The sequence below is a fragment of the Pelmatolapia mariae genome, linkage group LG10_11 (assembly GCF_036321145.2).
Source record: "Pelmatolapia mariae isolate MD_Pm_ZW linkage group LG10_11, Pm_UMD_F_2, whole genome shotgun sequence".
In the NCBI taxonomy this organism is placed as follows: domain Eukaryota; kingdom Metazoa; phylum Chordata; class Actinopteri; order Cichliformes; family Cichlidae; genus Pelmatolapia; species Pelmatolapia mariae.
This window is the reverse complement of record NC_086236.1, coordinates 7006032-7027763: the sequence shown is the minus strand read 5'-3', so window position 1 is coordinate 7027763 and position 21732 is coordinate 7006032. Positions and strand designations below refer to the sequence as shown.

The window sequence follows — 21732 nt, the reverse complement described above, 5'->3', positions numbered from 1 at the left end:
GACACACCAGACCTCGTTGCTGATGTGGACATTGCAGACTCTGTCCATACTGTATTGACATAACAGCAGATGCCACACTATGTCCTTCTGTAAAATGGTTAATTTCACTGACATAATGACGATCAAGTCAGTAATGCTTGTATTTTAAAATTAGTGGTAAATAAAACTGCACTCAGGGTAGTTAGAAAACCCTCTAAACATTTCAGAAGAGGGGAGTGTGCGCTCTGAGGGCAGGTGGTTGATGCAGGTGGGTGAGTTACATATAGAAAATACTCACAGCAGCACCGGGGCCAGAAGTTTTCACATGTGACCCTCCAGGCATTTCATTCACCTCCGCTACGGCAGGTTAATACCCTGTGAGGTCGGGTGCTCACCTGACAGCTCTGCAGCATTAACCCACTTCCAGATCAGCTCTAATCTGACACCCGAGTAGATTATCGGCTAGGAAGGTAAAGCTATAACAGATATTATTACTCTATCACATTATTATGCTACTTTCATAACAGTGAACAGGTGCTGAATTAGCCAGGAAACTGTAGACAGCCTGGACACAATTATAATACTATGTTGATGTAATTTGATTGGCACAAATGATATTGAACAACATAATATAAATATGATCCAGAGAAGCTAAGTATAGAATAGTACCATCTTAATTCAAAGGAATATGTTTTACATCTTCCAGCAGTCATTTTTTTTTAATTACTTTATGGTCACTTTGCATCTCATAGTTGTTCTTCCCTCCTTTGATTGCATCATTTTCTCTCTTTGCAGTGACTTTGCTTGTATTTGCTTTAACTTCAGTCACGTCTGTGTGATTTTTATCATATTGTAATCTTGGTATTTTGCATGTCTTTACCCATTTTGCCTCTCTTTTGAGTCTTTTCCTCCACTGCTCAAGTCTTATTGAAGTTGTTTTGTGTCTTTCCAGGGTGTTTGATATTGCTTACTTCCATTTGTGGAAACTTGATTGGCTTTCAAAGCACTTCTGACCTATACAAATCTATTTACTCCATTGTTAGGTTTTACAGCTTTAGTTATGTGTTATTTTATAGTCAAAACAATAAATCTTCTAATAAATTATGATTTTTTTTATTGTAGACATAGCTAGGCAGAGTTATATAAGTCATTCAGGTCATCTCCAGCTACAGCATTAAAATGATTTACACATATTTCCTGCCATTCATTAATCTGTTCACCTTCGCTGTAGAGCGCTTTTGGAGCTCCAGGGCAGCAGGCGGCGCTGTTGTTTTATTCTTAAAGGCGAACAGACATGACGGAAGAGCGTCCTTCTGCATCCTGGGTTGGAGAAAGTTAACCTAAACAAATATGGAATAACGGCCCTGAAATATTTTCCTATAATTTCACCTGGGGTCGTCATTTCTGTAGATACCGAGTGAGTTTCTCAGCATTATAAAATGCGGGTCTAACTGGAAGAGAAGAGAAATTTACCCCGGCTCAGTGGCTTCTGTTGGAACGAACACGAGGTGAAAGTCCCTTCAAATTTAACCTAATTTTAACTACCTTTCCGCAGCGTCAGATGTACAATCTGATAAGATTAATCATAAATGCCTTTTGCAAATCCTTATAATCCGTTTTTCAAATCGGGGTTGATTACGAAGACTTAGTATTAACTATTTGTAGTGTAATTTAACCCAAAATGGATGCTCACGAGTCCCTTAGTACGTCTGTTTTAATGTGGGACAGCTAACGTTAAATTGTTAACCAAGGCATAAATTACATTTAATCAAAGCTACTGTGGATGAGGTGCATGCCGAAGTTACTGCTAGGCTTTAGCCTTTTATATAAAAACTTTAAAGTCTCCTAGTATTGTGTGCGTAGTTTTGTAAAACCACAGAACGCCTAATTTGATAGAAAATGTAAATGAAATGTGGCAGTGGTTTTTTCCCTACACATTAATATTACATTTTTAAAAAATAATAGCACACTTTGATAAAACAAAAATATATTTTTATTGTTCTGTAAAGGCAATTAAAAAATTATGATATATTTAAATGGAAAAGTAAAGAATATTTTTATTTTGAATTAAAGAACAGTTAATGTGGCTTATCATTACAATATTAAACGTCAGTATAGTTGGGTCAAGCAACCACATCAACTTCATCTCAATTGTTTTCCCTGTCCCTGCTTTTTTCTACAGGATGGCTTTTCCCTATGTGCGACTGTGTCCCCGGCACATGAAAGCAGGCCTTCAAGTCTGTTGGTATGCAACACTCAGCAAAGCATCCAGACCCCAGGAGAAGAGTGGCAGTGGTCCGGTCTTCCAGTATGTCGGCCAGCACAAAAAGCCAACCCATAAAGTGTTTGTCTGGGGCTTCAGCTTCACTGGTGCACTTGGCATCCCTACCTTTGTAGTCCCAGACAGCGGCAGGAAGAAGCCCCGCAAGTACCAGCTTACTCCTTACCGCCTGGAGACTGCAGAACAGGTAAAATCTGCCGGCAGTATGACAGTCTGAGTCTTATGGGTTGGGCTTCTAAAGATTTATAAGATAGTAATTGTTATTTAGGTGTAACTTCATAAAATATCAGTCACATCAGGTAAACTGCTGCTGCCAGTCATACCTATGACAACAAACCATTTTATATGTGTTAAGAGAGTTTTGTAAAGCTGAACTTGCTTTCTGCTGCTGCTGTTGCAGATCTCCTCTGCTGCCTGTGGTTACGGTTTCACTCTCATCGCGTCTCCAACCAAAGATGTGACCAAATTGTGGGGCATGGGCCTGAACAAAGATTCTCAGTTGGGCTTTCAGCGCACTCAGCATGACCGCCGTAAGACAGAAACTATTTATTTCTTTAAAGATAGTTTGAAGAACACTGGATGTGAAATAAGAATGGCGATGCTAGACATTGTCTGTAAAAATAAGATGACCATCAGTAGCTGGTATGTTACTGTTTAAAATGGTAAATGGTAAACGCCTCTGTCAGTGCGCCCCAGGGTGGCTGTGGCTACAATGTAGCTTGCCATCACCAGTGTGTGAATGGGTGGATGACTGGATATGTAAAGCGCTTTGGTGTCCTTAGGACTATTAAAAGCGCTATATAAATACAGGCCATTTACCATTTACCATTACTGTTTAAAGCCTTGTTTGAAGTTTCTTTGTTGGTAAGGATATATGTACAAGAGAATACATGTGAACTGTATAGCAAGGAGGGACATAGCTTCTGGGCCTGTAAACTAGAGCCAATGCCAGAGTGCCTTAAACCTGCATTCTTTCTAATGGCCAGCAGGGGGCAACTGCTGTCTGCAAAAAGAAGCGGAGAGAAGAGTATAGAAGTACCCCAGAAGTTAGGTCTGCAGTCAAGACAAATGCTGGAGGTTAAATGTTGGGGTTATACTGGGTCACATGATCCATATGCTTAGTAGACACTCTTCTAATAAGTTTGTGGTCTCAATCACTCGTTCCAAGACTTACTGAATAAAGCATGGTGTTCATTTTGTAAATTATGTTTCCCATGAGAGTCACCAAAGACTTTCTGTCTTCAACAGTTTTGCTTCTCATTCACTGAAAGCTGCCAGAAATCTATTGAATGCTCCCACTGATTTCCAAAGAGAGGCTGTCTTGAGCAAGGGAGTTCTGGTATCTAGGGATCTTATGCATAATTGTGACGGGAACGTGGAGCTTGCATTGGTATCGGACTGTTGCGGTAAAGGGATAGCTCTACTTGAAGGGGAGGCGTTCGATGTACCCGACCATCTACGTCCCAACCCTCACCCATGAATGTAAGCAGCCGAAATGAGTTTCCTCCATAGGCTGGCTGGGCTCTTTAGTCATAGTTTGAGGAGCTCTGATGTTTGGAGGGATCCCTGAATAGAGCCGCTACTCCTGCGTGTTCATTAGGAAGCCTCATGGAGGCTTTTATTTGGAGGCTTTCTGGGCACATCAGTTGGGTGAAGACCCCCAACCTTTTGGTGCGATTGTATATCTCGTCTGGTCTAGGAACACCTCGGAATCCTCCAGAAGGGACTGGAAAGTGTGGATAGAGAGAAGGACGTCTAGAATACCCTGTTTAGCCTGTTGTCAGCTTGACTGCGGATAAGTGGAAGATAATAGTGCCAGCACCGGCAATAACCATGCAAACACCTGCACAAGGCCCTAGTACAGCGGTTTGCTAATGAAATCATGATATGCAAATATCCAGACAGTGTGAGGGGGTGCTTTTGCAGTTTGGCATTAAAATAAAAGAAAAGTTGATCATTGCAGTGAATTGCAACAAAGTTATTAACAGGAAAGTAACGGGTAATAAAAGCTATCCTACCATGCCCTGTGATAAGAGCGCCAGCAAAGAGGAGGCTTTTTAAAGATGTCTTTGCTTCTGTTTTCAATATCTTCTGCTCCCGCACCAGTGCTAATATATCGGGTCGATCTGAGTGGTGAGTACTGCAGTAAGTACCCACGCCCTCTTTAACAGTGACGTCACTGTTTTTACGTTATAAGACCATTGCAGCGACCATAATTGACTCTCTAGGGTTACATTTATGAGTCAAAGCTGCCAAGTGGCTGTAATGTGTAATTTGGAAAACTAAAGTGGTAACCTGCCATAAACTATATCCATTTTTTATATATCTATAAGGGTATATATATCTATCCCATATAGTCTATGGGATAGAGCTGAGGAGTGGTCTTCTTGTGTTAGCACGGGGATATGTTTGGAGTGTGTGTTTCTTCCATGTGTCACATTCCATTTCACAGTGTTTCTCTAACAAGATTATATTAATATTATTTAAGGAGTATCACTGCTTTTTGTTCATGTGTCATCTCGCCCTGTTCGTGTAGATAAGAGCTACGACTACGTGTTGGAGCCGTCCCCGGTGGCCCTGCCTCTCGTCGAGCCTCTGCAGACCAGAGTGGTTCAGGTTGCATGTGGCCGGGCTCACTCTCTGGTCCTCACTGACCGAGAGGGAGGTAAGAGACGCACACCTTCCGCACCAGCCTAAATCCAAACCCACAAAAAGCTGCGGAGCATGTCGTCCCCCCTGTGGAAACCTTTCAGCCACCTGTTACACCATGTGTCCTTTTACATCATCCACCCACCTCCAACCAAAAATGAATCATTATCAGGCAGCTGTTACAGCTCATGCAGAAAGCTCATTAGGGTCTTCTGGTACATTCAGTAAATTAGCAGACTGATGTTCCAACAAGCGTTTTACTTCATTCAAATCCTAATTTGTGAAAAGGCTTTTCGCCACTTTTTGTTGCCAGCCTGAATCTTTTCTGTTTTTTAATTTAAATGGGCTTTTATTGTGTTTTGCTAAATTGCAGAGTGCTTTGTTGTGATGTTGTTTTAACTGGTGGTAATTTGCTGGTAGACATTTACTCCCAAGATTTGTGAGGCTAGTTTCTGACAAAAGAAAGATGTGTCACGGCTAACACACAGTGCGATCTACTGCGGTGTGTTGTTTTAAAGTGTACTGCAGCTGGTATTTTAGATTTTTCTGATATGAGTATTTATGCAGTTATCTAAATTACTTGTAATTTAAGTGGCCACCAAGTCATAAAAACAGCATGTATAAAATCATCTTGCAGGTTATGTTTCTGCTGTCCTTGATATCGCCTGTATGACCAAAGCATGGTGCACCTGTGTACAGAGCATACAAAAGATTTTAAGGTGGCGTTTAATTCTGTAGCTGAAGTTAGCCAGACAGTTTGAGTTTAACAGAACAGCTGTCTCTTTTTTAAACCTTAGTTTATACAACATAGCAGATTGTTGTTGCTACTAAATGTAATCAAAGTATTAAAGTCACTGATCTTACAGTTTTTCCTGACATGTACTGCAGAGTCCATTAAAGCTTTTAAAAACAAAATGGCATTTATTACACTTTATCTAAAACACTTTGAGCTTCTCAGGTGTTTCTTATTTATTTGAGAATCAGTTTTTATTGAGGTAGAGTCGGACACATGCAATATATTGTTATATAATATCATGTCTAAAATTTAAAAAATGAGTAATTCATTTGCACAAAAATGACAAAAATAGAATAATTGAAATGTTTTATAAATGTTAATAAATTAAATAATTAAATTCAATTAAACTCCCATTTAACAGGAAGATGCCTCCGGTAGAACCAGGCTCAGGGAGGGGCGGCCGTCTGCCATGACTGGTTGGGGGTGAGGGGAGGGAGAGGGAACAAAACATACACTGTGGAAGAGAGCCAGAGATGAATAATAACTGATTAAATTAAAGTAAACAGTAAGATGGCTCAGATAAACTAGTCTTAATCATTAATATGACTTTACACGATGCGCCCTCTCACCCTCACACTCTCTGTTCTGTCCTTTTCTCTAGTTTTCAGTATGGGCAACAACGCCTATGGCCAGTGTGGAAGGCGGATAGTTGAAGATGAAGTCTACAGGTGTGTCTTTCTGCATTCTGCTGTTGGTGAAATACACCAACAATTTTCTGATGTCACAGAGAAACCAGCAGGTTTTGGCGATTTCATCTGGAGGCGTCTTCGGTCTCTATTGAAGCTTTTATTTTGGAAATCATATGAGACCGCCTTTTCGATTGAAGCCTATCCAGGCGTCACAGGGCGAGAGGCTGTGTTTATCCTGCACAGGTCTCCAGTCTATAGCAGGGCTAACACAGGAAGACAGACAATCATTCAGACTCACATTCACACCTATGGCTAATTTAGAATCAGCCACTAACAGTACATGCATGGAGGAGCCACACAGGCCCGGGGAGGGCATGTAGGCTCCCCACATTAACCTGATAGCTTTTTCTGCTATAGCTGTGACTTTAAATATAGTTTTCAAATGTATGTAGAAAACTGAAAATGTCACCTTGGGCTGTGACCCTCGCTTTGGAAATCACTGCTCTGTCTAACTATCGAAAACTCCCTTGGCTCTTTGCCTTGGTTACACATGCTGGCGGGAGGTTAAAGGAAGGCTGGCATGCTGCTGCGATCTCCTGGAGGCACTGCTATGCTTGGGTGATGAATCGGTCATTTCTCTTTCTCGCGTTTCAACAGTGGCAGTCACATCATTCACAAGATAGAGGGCTTCAGCAGCAGGGTCATCCAGGTGAGTGCAGGCTGTGTCTGAGCAGTGATGACAAACGGTTTTTCTATGTCTCATTTCCCTCCCTTTCCAAACCTTTGGTTGCTTCACATCCTGTCCAGATTATTTTAAGCATGCTAACACCTGCCCAGTACGCGTATTAAAATGTCATTTGGTGCTGTTGCTACACTAATCACCTCCTCTCAGAAGTCCATTCATTAAATTAGTCTTTTTTTTTTCATGAGGTTGTTACTTGAATCTTATCTTTCCTGATGGATTAATTGAGCATTTGGCTTAATGTGACACCAACCACTGTGAAGTTAATGTGTGTTTTATTACTTTTTCCAGGTGGCATGTGGGCAGGACCACAGCCTTTTCCTCACAGAGACAGGAAAGGTGTTCGCCTGTGGATGGGGTGCAGATGGACAGACGGGTCAGTGCGCGTCGCATGTCGTGACACTCGGCATCCACTAACCTTGAACACCAAAAAATATAAAGAGAAAAAAGTGATCTTTACTACAGTGGATATTTCTGTTTCAGTAGAGTGGCTTTTAACATATAACATTAACAGCGATGTGTTCATACACATATATTCAAGCTGAATAGCAGAAAATTAACAGTTTAGTATATCAAAACAAAATTATTGCCAAGTTTCTCTTTTTCAAATTTCAAAATAATGTGTTGGCAAACAACCATACCGTGCTGAAGCTCCACAGACTGTATATAAAAAATGGATTTGATGTTGCCTCTGTTTCAGCTTTTCTTGGGGGGAACATAAACTACATTATACATACTTTATACCACTGATAATGATACCAATTAGGGCTGTTCGATATAATGATATATATCGCAAGACGATATAAAAACATCTATCGTTTCATTTTACGCTATCGTTGTTTCGTGGTGTCGCAAAATAAAATGTTTACGGCAATATTTTTTCATCGTTTTGATGGTCACTGTAGTGGCTATATTAATTTCTTAAAGTTCTCTTTCTCTTATATTTAATATAACCACACTAGGGACGGACAAGCGACTGTTTTTATGCGTTGTCGTTAGCAACAACGACGGTAAAACCATCCCGTGTCCACTTGTTTATTTTCCACATAAACCTTTCACAATAAAGGTCAAGATCCTGTTGAGACTTTTCAAAATAAACTGAATCACGTGAAAGATGCAGAGTATTTATAGATGAGAAGCAAAAAAGAGCCGTCAGGTGCTAAAAAATAAACCTTAGATTCAAACGTTAGAACAGGCTTTTCCCCGCTGCACGCCATGTAATAAATACTCACAAAGAAAACGGCGGCCGTTACAACTTATGTCTAAAAATGTATCGTTTCATGCATCGGTTAAAACACTCCACTCCAGGTACACGACGCCCAGCTGGAAACACCTCACACAAGTCGAGCTGCCCGAGATTCACAGAATTTACAGAAAATGTTAAATTTTTGTAATTTATATCGTTAGATGTATTATATCGGGATATGAGATTTTGGTCATATCGCACAGCCCTAATACCAATGCTAGCTGGTATTCAGTTATCTGCTTTTTAGGCACTTCAGGTAAAACCTGCTGGAGCCAACTTCAATCTCTGATTGTTTTTGAAGGGTTAGAGTTAGAATTGGCCCCTGCTGTTTTGTTTCTAGGGAGCCAGAAAAGCCCTCATGTGGTTGAAAGGGTGGAACGTCAAGTTACCTGCTAATGATAGCCAGCTTATGACATTGGCTGATTAACAAGCTGCATCCATAAAAGTACAAGTGGCTACTTAAAGCTAAATAACAGGCTAACAAAACAGAATTAAGTTCACCAAAACTGAAGCACCGACTTACTGGATGAGTTGTACCACCTAGCCAGCCTCTAGTAGCCATCAGATGAACTCCACGTTGGCATTGATTTTAAGCCCTGGTTGCTGCTAAATAAAGACTTTTATTTGTAAGATTTTCACTTTTAATAATTTTCTGGAGACATTTGCTGACTGCAGTATCTCATATTCCAGGGCTGGGGCACCACAACATCAGTTCCAGTCCGGTGGAGGTGGGAGGAGATCTAGCCGGGGTGGAAGTGCAGCAGATCAGTACATATGGGGACTGCAGCCTGGCTGTTTCCAAAGATGGGCAGCTGTATGGATGGGGCAACTCTGAATACAGGCAGCTGGCCTTGGTCACACACGCTACACAGGTGAGGAGAACTGATGGTGCCTGAACAGGGCCCGCTCATGTGGCTGGTTGAAGCCTCTGCCTGGTTCCATTTCCAGCTGTCACTCATCTGTCCACACCGTCAGAGCGAGGCAGCTCACTTTACTGTAGCCAATATTTTTTTCTTTCTTTTTTTTACATTTTTTAGAACTGATTTCTTAGAACGGAACTGAAGAACAAATTTCAGAGAAATTCGTTGTTAAATGTTCATAAGATTGTGCCGACAAATAGTCCTAATATAAGGCCGTCCTGTTGAGCACTGCGGGTGATCAGGATTCATAAAGAGTCCAGTAAAAAGGAAAAAGTTCACAGTGTGATGAATTATATCCTGTAGACTTCAAATCAAACAATCATCAGATGAAAGCCTAAAAAGTTCAACAGTGCCAGAAATGACGTTATTAGATCCCCTAAACTATGAAAACATTGGCATAGAGAAGTCTGACTACACGAGACGGGCAGAGATTGACGTGACTTTAATGTACAAAGTGGTCTGTGATTTAAATCAAAGGGAGAGAAAAGGTTAGCTGAGTTGAGCGTTGAGTTTACTAATTTTACCAATCAGTTTTAAAGCAGCATGTTAAATATGGAGGAAAAAGAGGAAAACCACAGAGAAGATTCGTGGATGTAGTGAAGGAGGGCATGCAGAGAGTTGGTGTGACTGAAGGATGATGCAGGAATAGGGTGAGATGGAGGCAGGTGATTCGCTGTGGTGACCCCACAGCTGAAAGAAGAAAAGAAAGGATTACTTTTAAAGCATGTGTGGGGACAGACCCACACATGCTTTAAAAGTAATCCTTTCTTTTCTCTTTCTGGCTGTTCCAAGTTGAGCTTAAATCCAAAGATGATCATGCTTTTGCCATCAGATGATGCTTGTCTTACAAAGAAACTTGCAGAATTAAGCTTTATCTCCTTTTATCGCTACTAAAGACACATTTTTATAGATTTGTGTTCAGTTTTCTTGTGTGTTTTTTCTCTGATAAATTGCTTCATAGCTTTTTTTCTTTTACTACTATTCACTCGCTGGGCCCACGTCCTTATTTGAGGTTTGACAGTGTTTTAGTAGATAAAGGTGAATGACTTGGACATGAATTTAGCTGCGGTTTGGTGGAAGGCCTTGAATGGGACTGGCAGCGACACCCTGGCCTGGCAGATCCCCATGTACTAAATATAAGTGAAGAAGTTAAAGAATTAAAAAGGGTAGGGAGGGTGAGGCACGTAAACAAGAACAAACACCTTGTAGAACTGGGGGAACCTATATAGATGAGAACCGGACGGAGCGTGTTTGGAGGTGTGGTCCCGTTCCTGAAATTCAGATACTTTTTCTCCATTAACTATGCTGACCATTAATTTTTACCTTTCATTTATTGAGTGTTCTCTTCTGCATGTCTTGTCCTGATCTAATGTTTGGCTTTCTGTTTTGAATTTAGTAATCTGCTTTTGTTTGCTGTTAAAACACTTTGTAAACCTGCATTTTTAAAGATGCTGGACAAATAACTTTAAAACTTATACTTGGTGTGTCACAAAGACTGAATTAATGTGCATTAATGTGAAGCTAAGCAGTTAACTAATTGCATTACATTACATTGCACTATGAAGCTGTATTCCCATCAGCTGTTGAGCCCATCAGCTCTGAACTTTCCTAGATGTTCCCCAAAGAGCCTCAAGTGAGAACACAACTTTCCGATGCAGTTAAATTGGACATTAAACGTCCTTTAACTTGCCATCTTCTTAGTACACAGTCTGAGAGATGTCAGATTAATCCCATGTGAGAATACAGCAGGTTGTCTGGTGTATTACCGGCTGGAGAATGATTCTGAGTTCTCCCTCCTGCACATTTTACACATGAAGCACTCTTTTCTAAATCGCAGGAAGTAATTTCAGTAGAGAGAGGACTCTGACGCAGGCTGTCTTGTCTTCCGCCTGTAAGAAAGGTCAGCCTTACGCACAGTCTCCACTTGATTCTCAAAGCGTCGTCCAAAGTTGAGTATTTATGTGTAAATGCTACCTTTACTGCATGCTGGAGTTTGAATGCAGAACTTTTGCCTCTAACTGAAACTGTTTTTAGTCCTTAGCACTAAAGTGCAGATGTCTAATCTCTTAGTAAATGATTTCAGGAACATATTTTCAATCAGATTTATAAAATTAGGACCAAAAGGAACTTGTAGAAGTTGACTTATTGCCTTTAATGACTTGTTCGTAATTCTTGGATGAGGCCAAGGCTTTGAAGGAAAAGACAGAAAGCACGTTGCAGAGAGACCAAACTCAACGTTTACTCGATTATTCATATAGATATATCTATTATTCATTTTTCTTTTGTTTATTTTTCAGATGAACTCTCCTCGTCATCTCCCTCTGAAAGGCTGCGGAAAGGTGGTTCAGGCAGCATGTGGAGGCACACAGGTGGCCATTCTCAACGGTCAGTTCACACAGTCAAACAGAAAAAATAACAAAAGCGGACAATTTGTGTTTCCTTTACATTGTCTGGCTTGTAGGAATAAAAATGCATTTTGTAATTTGAGTCTTCAGTTCGAGTCTAGAGCAGTCGCTCCACACGTGGCCTCTCGGTGGCATCGCTCATCACAGTTTTGGATGTCTGGCTTCCAGTTTGATTCCTATCATGTCTGGCTTGTTTGTTCATTTACCGTTTTGACGTGGTGGCAGACTGTGACTAACTGTTTCAGGTAAACATCAGTGTACCGTGCTAAAACTGAGTTTTTACTCATCCTTGGAGCGGTGGGTGGTTTGTTTCCGTCAATGTTGAGTCAACCGGCAGGCTAATTTCCAATAAATTCATCCTGACTGAGTGACACATTTCTCGTCCTATTTTTAGACATTTTTGGGGAAAAGTAGCTTCCTTCCACTTTTTCTCGATCAGACTTGCACATTACATGTTAGATATAACACTCTTCATTATTGGTGATTATGAATGAAGAATGAAAGCTATATAAAACCTTCAGCTGTACATAAGGGATGATACTTTTACATGGGATCAGTATTACCCTAGGGCCTCTAATCATGTGTAATAATTGTAGAGGTTGTTTGTGCTGCCATTTTTTGCCTTACATAATACTCCCAGTAAAGAGGTCCTATGATCATATTAGCTGTTTAGTCCATTTTCCCATCTTCTATACTCCTGAATAAAAAATAATGAGGCTGTGTTGAATATTAGGTTATAAAACTATAAAGTCTTGAAGCATTTTGGGTGAACATTCAGGGGGGTCAAAAGGTAAGATTCCTCTAGCCCGAGGGGACAGATGACATGTACGTTTCATTTTGTTTTTGGTGACGTTTAACATTTATCATGTGGCAGCTTTATAAAATGATGGTTAGGGTTTTTGTGAATAAAGGCAGCCCTTATTTAAAAATGTTTAGTATCAGTGTCCACTGCTGCAGTACTACTAATAATAACCAGCTTGCTGTCTTCATCAGTCATGTTTTTGGTTCGTTGCTGTTAAGAAGAATCTGTTGCTATCTGTACCATTTCAGCCCTGCACACAGGACAGTAATCCTAACAGTGACCCGCTGTCGGTGGGATGTCAGTAAATTCAAATAAAGTGGATACATTTATAATAAATTATAAAAAACAGACATTGGGTGGTTGGGTATGTACTTCCAGGACTTACTAGTCAAATAATAGTTTTGCTGTATAGAAGAGAGTACTGGGTTAGCTAAACATTAAGTCTGGAGGAGCTCCTCGATCATGGAGACCTATGCCATGAAGCTCTCAGTGACAGTTTTTGTGCTGATGCTAATGCCAGAGGTGGTTTGGACCTCTGCAGCAAAGCGTTGGAGACTTTTACGCACTATGCGCTTCAGCACTCAGTGACCGCGCTCTGTAACTATGTTGCTAATTTGTGATAATGCCGCTTATGGACGGAGGACCAGGAGGGAAGAAACTCCAAAGACTGAACTGTAACAGTTACAGGACTACGCTTGAATTCAGAGAGCTCTTTAGAACGACCCGTTCTGTCAGATAGTTGTAAAAGAACGGGTCATAGTTTTGTGATATGTGTAGCTTTTTCTTCTTGTCGAGCTCTAAAGTCCGGTATTTGTGTGTCTTTCCAGACAAAGGAGAGGTGTTTGTGTGGGGCTATGGTATCCTTGGAAAAGGCCCCAAACTGTCAGAGTCTTCGACCCCAGAGATGATTCCCTCGACACTGTTTGGACGGTCTGAGTTTAACCCCTCAAGTGTTGTCTCCAGGATCAGGTGTGGCCTCAGCCATTTTGCTGCAGTGACAGGTATGAGCACAGAAAAGACGCAGACACAAACTCTCCACGTCAAATCAGCATCACATCCTGACCTGCACAGTGATGCTTCTTTACAATATTCCTGCTTTATTGCTCAGATTTCTGCTTTTTTTTTGAGCCCGGATAAGTAATGGAAGAATAAAACTCGCAGTGCAGTCGCTGCAGTCTCAGGTGCTTAAAAAGAGGCGGACGTGCCCGCTGGGGGAAGAGTTTATCGCTGAGTCAGGTGATGTAGTGTGTTTATGGCGCTGAAATGAAAAAGTCTGTCTCGTCTTGTTTTTGTCGCTGAAACACTGGACTGGAAACATCTCTTTTGTCAGTTTTTATTAGTCCGAGGCTGAGGCTGTAACCAGCCAACAGCACTAAAACTTCAGACTGAGTTGTTCTCGTTTCCTAAAAGCATTGTCTTGTGGAGTTTAGTGAGTACAAAGGTAACTTGATTGGTTTTTTTAAAAAAAAGTTATTGTAGGGAGGACCAACTGCATGTGTGAAAAGAGACGTTAAGACTCCAGACAGAGCTGCGTAAAGCTGAGTGAATAAATCTAACGAATCAAAGAGGTGAGGCCACCAGCCTGAGTTTTCTGAATACGCTGCACTGATCTGACCATTGTCAGCCTGACCTTTATGACTGCACTGCTGTGACAGAAAGGTGCTCTCTTAATCCAAAAGGAAGTCTTTAACACCAGAAAAACAAGCACAGTGGCTCAGTGGTTAGCCGCTCCCTCAGAGCATAAAGGTCCTGTGTTTGATTCCACAGAGAAAAGCCCGGGGTGGTAGTTTGATCTTAAGTGTGTATATAAAAAACACTGTTAAAATGTAACATAGGGAGGGACTAACAGGAAGTAGGTCTCGATAAGTATTAACTTCTACCTACTGTCTTTTGGTCTTGAAACATTTTTTTTTACCATCCATCCCCGACCTACCAAAACAAGCAGTATAACAATACAGCTCAGTGTTTCTACTTCGTAAAGCCATGCTACTGTAATCGAACAAACCCATCAGCAAGACTCTTTAGGCTCACACTTTAGTAAACATACGAAGCACTGGGAGCTCATTAGCCAGACTTTGCTTCATAACTGAAGCACAGAAATTTTCCCTTAATTTACAGAAACTGTAAACAAAGCAGAAAAGCGTAAATAGTGAAGAAAAACAGGAAGATTTCTTTCTTTTTTCCTTTTAATTGAATACTGCCAATAAAAGATGATCATCTGTTACTGACTTCCTTTGGTGTATTAGAGGCTACAGGTGACGTCTTCCTCTTCTGCAGTTTTCACAAACCATCCAGAGGTCATCCAGAGGTCATCCAGAGGTCTGAATGGTTTGGGTAAATTCTCCAAAACTGACCCAAGTGCTCACTGAGAACTAGAACGAGTAACTGCCTTTTAATTAATTCAGGACCCGTTACACTCTGATTTGAGCTCTACCGTTTTATTCTCGTATTAATCCTTATCACTCTTGGTACTGTGCTTCAGTTCATCTTCTGGTTCAAACATTCTGATCGGATGCGTTTGAAGAGTAGGTGGAAAGGGCCTGAACTGTGTAGCTGAGACGAGCACATTCAGGGTGTCCACGGTTCATTAGTTGAAGTTGAGGATATTTTTGGGAGTTGTGTTATTTTAAGTGACAAACCTCTTTCTCATCTGTGGATATTGTATCATCGTTGGCTTGTGTGTAACCTTTTAATGTAGTTTTTCTATCTTGAAGCATTGGCAATGCAGATATCGTTGGTGTTCGTGTTTATGTCTTCGTTGCATTTGCTGCTATGTTGCTGGGTTTTTGTTTGTTTTTGTTTTTTTTACTGGGAAGCAATGCAGGAATCTGCATCATCAACCATGTGCACAAAGCAGTGATGCATTTTTAGAACTATTAGTGCTCAAAGAGACTATTCCAAAAAATGTAAAAAAAAAAAAAAGATTTTTGGATGTGTTAGGCCAACTAACACATCCTGTGACGAAGCAGCTTTTTATGAATCTGAACTGTCCTGTAGAAAACTGAATATTTATAGTATGTAAATTGAAACTGTTATCACATTATTGCTCCATGCTTCATCCTTCTAAACTGTGGTCACAGCTTACTGATATTTATTTTATTATTATTTATTTATTTATTTTTAAATGATTGCTTCTCAGATCGGGGTGAGCTCTTCGTGTGGGGGAAGAATGTGAGGGGTTGTTTGGGCATCGGGAAGAAGGACGACCAGTACTTCCCGTGGCGGGTAAGACACTGATTCAGTATTAGTCATTCAAACAAAGAGAAAACCATGCAGCTGAGCGTCTATTTTTGACCCACTTCTTCTTCCTTTGGATCAAAATAAATGCTTTTTCCATATACTTGTGTCATCTGTATTCTGGGGAAAATTTTGTGTGCTTTAAGTAGAGAAAAGTATGGTTGTCTGTGTGTGAAGGTGTTATAAAATATTCGCTACCTGTATGTGCCCTGTTGAGATTTTCAATTTAAGTCTGCAGACTTATATCAGCACATCCTCTCAAGACATTTTAACAGGAGGTGTAGAGCTCACACTTCTTGTCAGTGTTGCACATTGTGAAATCCTGGGTCACGTACAAAAGAAGGAACATAAATAAACCCTCTGCCCTCTCTGTATGTGCAGTAAAAGCACAGAAACTGCACGTCTTCCTTCCTTACTTCGTTCCATTTGATGTTGTTGTTGACTTCCTTCTTGTGGGTTATTTTTCCACCCCAGGTGACTGTACCAGGCCAGGTGGTGGATGTAGCGTGTGGTGTTGACCACATGGTGGCGCTGGCGAAGTCCCTCCTGTGAGCCTCCTGTCCTCGCCAGCGGTGGATGAAAGCCTGGATGTTTGGGCCGAGGCCTCCCGCTGCCCCCCGGCTGCCCCGGAGAGCCGACTGGAGGCTCGGTCTGGAGCCGCGAAGCCAGCTGCTCTCCACAGGCGGTGGACCCGGTCACGCACTGACGTCAGCGGAGGGCAGAGCGGATGATTGCGCAGCAAACTTCCACTGACACTGCTCACTTTATTCTTTATTCTTAAGGTCATGTGGGAAAGACATCCAAGCCTCATTTTATCACAACTGGAGCTTAAACGAGTCGTCAGTAAATTGATTTTTCAGTGATTCTGTGAAGCTGTGGTGGGAAAAACGGTGAATTTTTCTGTGAAAATTTGCTGTTTTTAAGAATACACTGAACATATTTGGCTTCTGGACAAAATGAGACATTGGATGTGGTCACTGTGGACTAAAAACTGAACTTTTATAGACTAAACAGCTCTTCTGCACACCAAGTGATTATAAAAATAAACTTTAGCTGCAGCTGTATTCCTATTATTTTGTCCCTGTCCCTCTCACCAGCTTAAGATGCAGAAACAAAAAAGCTGTTAACACAGTCAGCTTCGATGTGGTTCTAACTTTAATTTTCTCTCACGTGTGACGCATTTGCTGCCACACTGGAGAAACAGAGGAAAAATGTGGCTGGTGAAGCGCGCCATCGACAGACTCGTACGGTTTGGGTTTATTTCAAACATTATGCAGCAGCGCTTTAAATCTCTGCGGCACGATAAAATATTTGTAAAACACTACAGCTGTTGAAAAGCCAATGACAGCAAAACAATCCACAGAAATGATTATCTCCCTGCCAACTGCAAATAGAGGTGAAGGCACTCAGCCCGAGGGAGAAAACAGGTTTCGAGGAATCAATTTTACAACCCGAGCTCCCGTGTCATCGGTCGCGCCCGCACGTTCTGCATACACGAGCAGCGAAAAGCTACAGAAACTACAATCGTGTCGCGCTGACAGGGTGAGAGGATGCTGATTGTAGGAGTGTTCAGGCTGAAAAGTGGCTGCTGATGGCTCTAAAATGAAATAAGAGGAACAATTTGCTTAGTTGTTTATGTTGTGTCTGCTTTTCCCGTGAAAATGACTGAATGGCAAAGAAGCGATTGGCTTTTTATATCCTAAATCAAAATAAATTCATTTTTAAATAAATTTACACATCAGTTTTTTGTTGATGTATTAGACTTAAAAAACCTCTTCATTTCTGATAACTTCCATGCAAGTTTCTTCACAAAAACTCTTCATATTTTTCTCATATATGAAATGTTACAGTGGTGGTTGCTCATAATAAAAGGCCAGAGTTTTAAATGATGCAGTCTGCATATGTGTAGAGCTTTCCTGGGAGCTGTTTTCCTATTCTTAGAGGTCGTGGAGAGGCAGCGTTGTCATGTGGTTTATGGTTTGACTCTTCTTGACCACTGGGGCCTTTCTGTGTAGAGTTTGCGTGTTCTTCCTGTCCCTGTGTGGGTTTCCTCTTGCAGACCGAACGCATGCTTCTTAGGACAATTGACGATTCTAAAACTGACCAAAGTGTGGATGTGAGAGTAAGCGGTTGTCTTTTTGTTAGCCCTGTCTTTGTGATGGGCTGGCAACCTGTTCAGGAAGCACCCCACCTCATGCGTGACAGTTTTATTTATATTTATATTAGTTATATTATTTATATTGCGCCAAATCACAAATAATGGTCACCTTAAGGCGGTTTATATTGTAAGGTAAAGACCCTACAATAATACAGTGGAAACTCCAACAATCATATGACCCCTCCCTATGAGCAAGCGCTTTGACGACAGTGGGAAGGAAAAACTCCCTTTTAATACGAAGAAACCTCCAGCAGAACCAGCCCTGGGGAATGGCAGCAATCCGCCACGACCAGTTGGGGACAATGGGAGGAAGACATACAGCTGATGCTGGGTAAATAATTCTGCATTAAAACCTATTTTGAGCCTACAAAGTGGCTGATGCTGCATTTATACTTTGGCTTGGTCTGGCTACATTGCTCTGCAATTTTGCTGCCTAAAGTTGGCAGACAAGTTCCTGTTTTTGAGTTTATCCATCCTTTTTTGGACTGTACTGAATGGATGCAATGTGTGGTTACATTTTTAGGAATGTGCACGTCAGATGAAGTATCAGTTACGATAAGCCTAAAGTTAAAGAAACAAATCATGTTTGAGATTTGTGACACCAATGCACTGCATGTCTTCCTTCACTACATTCACTAATCTTCTCTGACTTCCTCTTTTCCTCCTGCCTGGAAGTTTCATCATCAAGGTAATAGTCACAAATTGGATGCACTCACAACCTGCTCCTGAAACACACATACACTTTTCAACATGTATGCAATCTCCCTCATTTAACAATTCATCTATCATATAAACATGTAAGAGTCAGGATAATATTAAAGCTGAAACAGCTGCTTGTTTACTAATAAATGATAAATGCTCCCATGCTGCCTTCCTCCCTACCTCACCCCCAGGTGATCTTGGCTCCCCCTGTCTGAGCCTGTTTCTCTTTGAGGTTTCTTCCTGTTTAAAGGGAGTTCTTCCTTTACACAGTCGCCAAGTCCTTGCTCACAGGGGATCGTCTCATTGTTTGGGGTTCTTTCTAATATTGAAGGTTTTAAAAAAATCTTATAATATAAAGGGGGCTGTTGTAGTTATTTGGGACTATATAAATAAAATTGAATTGAACACAGTTTAAAGAACTGTAATTCCAGCTAAAGGAGGCGGTGATTAATTGGTCCACCTCCAGTTTAGACATTTGTATCAAGTTTGAATCTGCAGAGCTAATAGTTAAAAGGTTTAATTGCTGGAATGTTGACTAATTTAAAAATAAATCTATTACTTAAAACATGACAGCAATAAAACCCCAGACTCATATAAAGAATAAATATGACTGTGGCTGTATTCCAACACATGTTCTAGACTAAATTTTGTGTGTTAAAAATGTAATCAAAACAACTGGCAAACTGTAACTAATTTTAATCGCTGTGCAATCTTATCTGTTCACCTGACTATTAAATAGCACATCTTTGTTTTCTATACAGTAAAACAAACTGCAGTTTAGAAAACGGATGAATTGGTAGGAAAGAAAGACTTGCAAGAAATGAACCCATAAAATTAATTGTTACCTGATTTGATCCGACTCCTCTTACACGTGCTCTTTAAGCTGATTTTTAACCTCGACTCTAACTCGGGTTTCCTGATATCAACATGATGGACACTTTAATTCTCACAGAACAGAGTATGGCTGAAGTCAGCCCGATGTGCACTGCTTTGCTTTGTTCTCTTTGCTGAGCTCTTGTATTCTGGGCCATTCATCATTATGACAACTTGACGGCCCTCTGAAGAGCTCGGAAATGTATTTACGCAAAATTACAGAGTGAGCATAAAACGTACGACCTGCGACCGTCTGCAGAGCAGGATTTGAGAACGTGCAGGAGAAGCTTTGGTTTGCATGGCTGAGAGGAAAACTTCATTCACCACTTTTAATATTCCCATTCAAACTATGATGTGAGTTGACCCATATCTGGCGTTTAGGAGGAGGCATTATTTCACAGATGCACCTGTAGAACAGTGAGAAGGGTCCGCATGATTATAGTCACAGTTGGTGACAGCATAATGGAGATTAACTTGAAGGTCAATCCCAAACAAGTTTGCTTAGTCATTAACGATTTACCATGTGCAGCACCAACGTTTGTGATGATGCTGAACCAAAATTATGCATGTAGTTTTCTTAGCTGTCATGGAGAAGGCTTTACCGATGCAAGCTCAGTTACCATTTTCCCATATCAGGTTTTTTGGTCACATCAAGACGGTAGAGACACAGTTTTTGTGTCTGGTTCTTTACCTTCTGAAAGCTGCACTGTGTTCTGCATATGCCCTTCAACTCTAACCTCACCCTAACCAAATTTGAGGCTTCAAAAAACACATGACACTATATATAATGAACCACATCCAGTCTTATGCTTGATAACTAGATGCTGCAAACATCTCTGCAACTGAAAAAAGTACAGTGTGTGATCTGTTGGTCAATATTGCAGGGAAATGTTGGGTTTTATTACCCAGAAGCCCTGTAAGGTGACACCCGTGTGTGTGTTGTGATTCAAGTGCTCCGTAGGAAAATGTGTGGTGGTTGTTGCCATTACAGCCTGGTCTAGATGAAGCGCTGACTCACTGCTGTTAATGTGTCGCCCGTAAAGTTTAGATTTGTCATTTCTGTGGGTGGAGATCTCCCACCATGCGACCTTGCAGCTCTGCACAATGAAAGTGATGCATTTCAATTAGCGGCACTGAAATGCCTCTCTGTTTGACTTATAGCTTGCAATTTTAATCTTTGTGAGTGGGAGCTGAGGAGCAAGTAAGAGTCTCCACTGCATGTCAGTGAACTGCCGTGCTGAGCAGCGTGAGATTATGTAAGGTGTAAAATGATCATGATAAGTGGAAACACTAACACACTGTGTCTGCTCCTATAACCCCGCTCTGCAGAGAGGGTCTCTGCAGCTGGATGAGCCCTCCTACCCTTCTGTGTGCTAGAGGAGAGGAGGAGGAGGAGGAGGTGGTGGTGGTGGTGTGGGGCCCACCCGTGCAGAGCAACAAGGGCCTGGCTGTTCTCTGCTTTGTTTACTCAGGTCAGATAATACAGACAACTGATATACCTGCAGTCTTCCCTGCTGTCAATTGCTGTCCATTTTCTGCAGGCTGGAGTAGAGCGTGGGCATTGTGGAAGAAAAAGCCCAGCAAGGAAGACAGAGACCGAGAGAAAAGGTAGGGTGTGCACTAATGTGTTTTTTGTGTTTAAGTTCTAATTTAAATCAGATCATTCATCTCTAGATCATTCATTATAGCACCTGTGTGGGCTAGCATTAAGTTCAAACAATGGAAGAGTGGGGTGAGAGGAGAGCAATGCACTTTTTTTAAAAAAGAGATTTTAGCCACAGACTGTATATATAAGATGGATGTAGGTTTCCAGGTCTGAAAAGTAAAGCCAGTGAGGAAGTGCATTCTTTGAAATGGCCAGTAGGAGGCTCCCGTTGCAAAAAGAAGTCCATTTCTTATAGAAATCAGTGAGAAAACTGCCTTTGTTTTATAACTTTACTGACACTAATAAGTGTCAGTAATGTTGATCCACCTATAAATCATGAGCCTAAATAGTAGCTCATTACAGTATGACGAGGTTTTCCCTACACTGGCTCAGATTAGGCAGGAACACTTGAGCCTTGGGTTTATATCTTTGTTTTGTGTAGCTTAAGTCTGTCTCATGTGACCAGCAGCTAATGGCTCATGATGAGCTGATAACAAACATTAGATGTAACCTGAAGACTGTACATAAAAGATGGAGATATTTGGCTTTGAACGGAATGTGTGCACCCTTCTGATGTCACAGCGGATGTTAGCTTTGTGCGCTACGTGTATGTGTACAGCCTATGACACCGTGACCATTTGACCACCTTTAGGATTTGGCACCGTTGA

General features: G+C 41.1%; 1 protein-coding gene and 1 long non-coding RNA gene across 2 annotated transcripts in view; both read left to right on the top strand.

Annotated features, from left to right (window-relative positions):
* Positions 1-1274: 1274 nt before the first annotated feature.
* Positions 1275-17840, top strand: rcc1l (RCC1 like). The gene is made up of 12 exons (XM_063486151.1): positions 1275-1487; positions 2162-2447; positions 2661-2790; positions 4797-4925; positions 6307-6373; positions 6992-7043; positions 7368-7452; positions 9013-9194; positions 11540-11627; positions 13277-13450; positions 15589-15674; positions 16161-17840. The coding sequence occupies exons 2-12, from the start codon at positions 2163-2165 to the stop codon at positions 16236-16238; spliced, it is 1356 nt and encodes a 451-aa protein (XP_063342221.1). The 5' UTR covers positions 1275-1487; position 2162; the 3' UTR covers positions 16239-17840.
* A 3077-nt stretch (positions 17841-20917) lies between these two features.
* The window catches only part of LOC134637021 (uncharacterized), a 19564-nt gene continuing 18749 nt past the window's right edge, over positions 20918-21732 (top strand). Inside the window, exon 1 of the long non-coding RNA XR_010095048.1 lies at positions 20918-21027. This is a non-coding gene — a long non-coding RNA (uncharacterized LOC134637021). The remainder of the gene's footprint in view (positions 21028-21732) is intronic.